This window comes from Molothrus ater, unplaced genomic scaffold (assembly GCF_012460135.2).
Source record: "Molothrus ater isolate BHLD 08-10-18 breed brown headed cowbird unplaced genomic scaffold, BPBGC_Mater_1.1 matUn_MA730, whole genome shotgun sequence".
Taxonomy (NCBI): domain Eukaryota; kingdom Metazoa; phylum Chordata; class Aves; order Passeriformes; family Icteridae; genus Molothrus; species Molothrus ater.
The window spans coordinates 1-5,465 of NW_023416599.1; the positions used below are offsets into that span (position 1 = coordinate 1).

General features: G+C 40.5%; 1 protein-coding gene across 1 annotated transcript; it reads left to right on the forward strand.

Annotated features, from left to right (window-relative positions):
* Positions 1 to 293: 293 nt before the first annotated feature.
* On the forward strand, positions 294 to 1,811 carry LOC118701133 (uncharacterized; the record flags this gene model as incomplete). The annotated part of the gene is made up of 1 exon (XM_036405761.2): positions 294 to 1,811. A coding segment is annotated over one exon (1,518 nt), but the record flags the coding sequence as incomplete, so codon positions are not given.
* Positions 1,812 to 5,465: the final 3,654 nt, after the last annotated feature.

The following is a 5,465-nucleotide window of genomic DNA, read 5'->3' on the forward strand; positions in this document are numbered from 1 at the left end:
TTTTGACGTATTTCCCCCATTTTTTTGACGTATTTTCGTCAAATTTTCACCGATTTCCATCAAATTTTCACCATTTTCCACAAATTTTCACTGATTTTCAGGAATTTTTAGAAACTTTTCAAAATTCCAAGGAACTTTTATGGATCCTTACCAATTTTTTGGGGGGGGGAAAAATCCCAAATTTTGGACGTATTTTCCCCATTTTTTGACGTATTTTCGTCAAATTTTCAACCGATTTTCACGGAATTTTTTGCATTTTTGGGATTTTTTGGGAATTTTCACGGATCCCCTCTTTTCCAGGAGCACAAATCCGGGTGACCTCGCTGGAGTCGGCCGTGGCCCAGGCCAAGCTCCGCTACTCGGTGGCCCTGAGGAACCTGGAGCAGATCAGCGAGGAGATCCACGCCCCGGCGCTTCCAGAGGATCCTCCGGAAAAAAAACGTCCGGGAAATCCCCCTGGGCGCCGAGGGCGGCGCCGGAACCCGAAATGCCCGGAATTCCCGGGAAACGCCCGAAAGATTCCCGGAATTCCGAGAGAAACTCCTGAAAGTTCCGGATTCCGAGAGAAAATCCCCGAGTTCCCGGGGGAAACGGCGAAATCGCGAGAGAAACTCCTGAAATTCACGGAATTCCTGGAGAAATCCGTGGAATTCCGAGAGAAAACCACAGAATTCCTGGAGGAATTTTCTGGAATTCCTGGGGAAAACCCTGGAATTCCCAGAATTCCTGGAGAAATTCCTGGAATTCCAAGAGAAATCCCCGGAATTCCAAGAGAAAATCTCAGAATTCCCAACGAAATCTCAGCTGGAATGGGCGGAATTCCAAGAGAAATTCCTGAATTCAAGGGAAAACCTCGGAATTCCAAGAGAAAACCCTGGAAATTTCAGCTCAGTCCCATCGGGAACGTTCGGAATTCCTGGAATTTCGTTGGAAATCCCAATAGAAAATCCCGTGGAAAATTCCATGGAAAATCCCGGAAATTTCAGCTCGACGCCATCGGGACCGTCCCGACTTCCCGGGATCCCGCAGGAAATTCCCGGAATTCCAAGAGAAAATCCCGAAAATCCCACGGAAAATCCCGGAAATTTCAGCTCAGTCACGTCGGGAACGTTCCGGATTCCTGGAATTCGTCCGAAATTCCAAGAGAAAATCCGGAAAATCCCGGAAATTTCAGCTCAATCCCGTCGGGACCGTTCCGGATTCCCGGGATCCCGCAGGAGATTCCCGGGATCCCTCGGGAATTGTCGGCGTCCGGGGATTCGCTGTCGCTGCTGAGCCTGCAGACGATCGCCTCGGACCTGCAGAAGTTCGATTCCGTGGAACATTTGTCGGGAATTCCGGGCATTTCGGGAACGCCGGACGCGCTGAGCCTGCACAGCGAGGAGCTGGGGGCGGAGCCCGGGAGCAGCTCCGGCACCATCGGAGCCTCAGCCTCTGACGGGGGGGAAAAAAATCCGGGAAAAAAAAATCCGGGAAAAAAAAATCCGGGAAAAAAAAAATCCGGGAAAAAAAAATCCGGGAAAAAAAAATCCCAGAAAAAATCCGGAAAAAAAAATCCGGGGAAAAAAAAATCCGGGAAAAAAAAAATCCGGGAAAAAAAATCCGGGAAAAAAAAGTCGGAATTCCTGAGGGGAGAGAGAGCGCGGGGGATTCTGGGGGATTTGGGATGGGGGGGGGGGGGAAGCGATGGAGAGATTCCAGAAATTCCGAGGGAATTCCGAGAAATCCCATGGAAAGTCCGTGAAATCCCAAGGAAATTCCAAAAAAAAAAATCCCGCGAAATTCCAAGGAAATTCCAGGAAATTGCATAAAATTCCAAGAAATCCAAGGAAATTCCATGAAATTCCAACAAATCCTGTGGAAATTCCAAGGAATTTCCCGTGGAAATTCCAAGGAAATTCCCTGGAAATTCCAAGAAATACCAAGGAAATCCCAAACAAATCCCGTGGAAATTCCAAGGAAATTCCATGAAATTCGCATGGAAATTGCGTAAAATTCCCCAAAAAAATCCTGTGGAAATTCCAAGAAATTCTGTGGAAATTCCATGAAATCCCAATATAAATTCCAAGAGAAATTCCAAGAAATTCCAAGGAAATTGCAGGAAATAATCCCAAGGAAATTCCAAGAAATCCCAAGGAAAGTCCAAGAAATTCCATGGAAATACCAGGAAATTCCAAAAAATCCTGTGGAAATCCTAAAAAATTCCAGGGAAATCTCAGGAAATTCCAGGGGAATCCCAAAAAGTCCAAGAAATCCCACAAAATTCCAAGGAAATTCCAAAAATTCTGAGAAAATCCCAAGAAATCCTAAAAAATCCCAAGGAAATCCCACAAAATTCCAAGAAATCCCAAAAAACCCAAAGATCCCAAGAAATTCTCCAAAATTCCAAGGAAAAATCCTGAAAAATATTCCAAAAAATTCCAAGGGAATCCTTCAGAATTCCAGGAAAATTCCATAAAAATCCCAAGAAAGCCCCAAAATCCTGAGGAAATCCCATGAAATTCCATGGAAAATCCCAGGAAATCTGGAAAATCCAAGAAATCCACAAAATATTCCAAGGAAATCCCAAAAATTCCAAGGAAATCTGGAAAAAATCCAAAAAACCAAAGAAAATCCAAGGGAATCCCAAAAAATCCTGAAAAATCCAAATAATCCCAAAAAGTGCCCAAAAATCCCAAGGAATTCCCAAAATTTGAGGAAATCCCACAAAATTCCAAGGAAATCCCGAAAAATTTCAAAAAATCCCAAAAAAATCCCCCCAAATCCATCATGAAATCCCAAAATATTCCTGAAAAATTCCCAAAATTCCTGAAAAATTCCCATGGAATCCCAAAAATTCCTGAGAAAGTCCCCGAAAAATTCCAAAAAATCCTCAGGAAATCCAGAAAGAAATTACCAAAAAAAATCCCCAAAAAATCCCCCAAAATTCCCCCAAAATCCCAGAAAATTCATGGGAAGAATTTTGGGAATAAATCCCTGGAATTTTGGATTTTTGGGAATAAACCCCTGGAATTTTGGAGGAATTTTGGGAATAAATCCCAGGAATTTGGGGTTTAAATCCTTGAAATTTTGGGGATTTTTTGGGGAATAAATCCCCAAAATTTTGGATTTTTTTGGGACTAAATCCCAAAATTTGGGACAATCCCTGGAATTTAAGGAATAAATCCTTGAAATTTGGGGGATTTGGGGTTAAATCCCCGAAATTTGGGATTTTTTGAGAATTAACCCTGGAATTTCTGGAATTTTGGGACTAAACCCTCAAAATTTGGGATTTTTTAGGAATTAACCCCTGGAATTTTAGGGCTAAACCCTCAAAATTTGGGATTTTTTTTTGGGAATTCGCCCCTGAAATTTGGGATTTTTTTTGGGATTAAATCCCCAAAATTTGAGATTTTTAGGGGTTAAATCCCAGGAATTTTGGGTTTAAATCCCTGAAATTTGGGATTTTTTGGGAATTCACCCCAGAAATTTGGGATTTTTTTGGGACTAAACCCCAAAATTTGGGATTTTTTTTGGGACTTCACCCCTGAAATTTGGGATTTTTTTGGGACTAAACCCCAAAATTTGAGGATTTGAAGAATCCCAGCCCCAAAATCCCAATTTTCCCCCCCAGAATTCCCAACTTTTTTTTGGGGAAAATTCCCCTTTTCCCACCCAAAACGGCGCCAGGAGCCCAATTGCACTAAAGGGGGGGTCGGGAATTTTTGGGAATTTTTGGGAATTTTTGGGAATTTCGGAATTTTTAGGGGGGGGCTGTGATGAGAACCCCCCAGTTCGAGGCAGCCCTGGGAATTTCCCATCCCAAAAATCCCAAAAAATTCCCAAAAATTCCCAAAAATTCCTCCAGGAATTCCAGGAAAATTCAGGAATTTGGGAATTTCAGGGAGGGGGGAAAAAATCCTGGATAAAAAATGTTGATATCAATAAAATTCCTTGTTGTAATTTCTGCTTTTCCAAGTTTTTTTTTTGTATCCTCATCCATGAATTTTTTTGGGATTTTTCCCCTTTTTTTGGGATTTTTCTCTCCTTTTTTTGGGGATTATTTCCCCCTTTTTTGGGGGATTATTCTCCCTTTTTTGGGATTTTTTCCCCTTTTTTTGGGATTTTTCTCTCCTTTTTTTGGGGATTATTTCCCCCTTTTTTGGGGGATTATTCTCCCCTTTTTTGGGATTTTATTCCCCCTTTTTTTGGGATTATTTCCCCCTTTTTTGGATTATTTCCCCCCTTTTTTTGGATTATTTCCCCCATTTTTGGGGATTTTTTGCCCCCTTTTTTGGGGAATTTTTAGGGTTTTTTTCCACACTTATTTTTGGGAATTTCCCCATTTTTTTGGGATGAGTTTTATCTCAATTTTTTCTGCTCAATCCTAAATATTTTTCCCCGGGAAATTATCCAAAAAAAACGGGAAAAATCCCCCAAAAAACCCCCAGAAATGTCTCTGATAAAAATGGGGAAAATCCCTAAAAAATCAGGAAAAATGACGAAAAAATAGGGAAAATTCTTCCTAAAAAATGGGGGGAAGTTCCCCCAAAAAAGGTGGAAAAATCCCCGAAAAAAGAAGAAAATTCTCCCCAAAAAATGGGGAAAAATCCCCCCAAAAGGTGGGAAAAAAAACAGAAAAAAACCCAGGAAAATTCCCCAAAACATTGGGAAAAAATCCCCCAAAAAAAGGTTGAAAAAACCCCAAAAAATCTGGGAATCCACCCCAAAAAAGGGAAAATTCTCCACAAAAAATTGGGGAAAAAATCCCCCCCAAAAAGGTGGAAAAAAGCCCAGGAAAATTCAGGAAAATCCCTCAAAAAATTGGAAAAAATCCACCCAAAAATTGGAAAATTCCCCCCAAAAATGAGGGAAAAATCTCCAAAAAAAGGTGGAAAAATCCCCCAAATATGGGAACATTTTCCCCCACAAAAATAGGGAAAAAATGAGAAAAAAATGGGGGAAAATCTCCTAAAAAAGGTGAAAAAAAACCCTGGAAAATTCCCATAAAAATTGAAAAAAAATCCTCCCAAAACTGGAAAAAAAACCCAAAAAAAAGGTGGAAAAAAATCCCAAAAAAGGGAAAATTCCCCCCAAAAAATGGGGAAAAATTCCCCAAAAAAGGTGAAAAAATCCCCCAAAAATAGGAACAATTTCCACCCCAAAAATAGGGAAAAAAATGCAAAAAATGGGGGAAAATCCCTCAAAAAAGGAGAAAAAAACCCCTGGAAATTTCCCATAAATAATTGGTAAAAATCCTCCCAAAATGGGAAAAATTCCCCCAAAAAAAAATGGAAAAAAATTCCCAAAAAATGGAAAATTCCCCCCCAAAAAATGGAAAAAAATCCCCCAAAAAATGGAAAAAAAATCCCCAAAGAAATTGGGGAAAACCCCTCAAAAATTTGGAATATCCACCCAAAAATTCCATCCTTTTTCCACATTTCCCAAACTTCCCTTTATTTTTCCATATTTATTCCACATTTTCC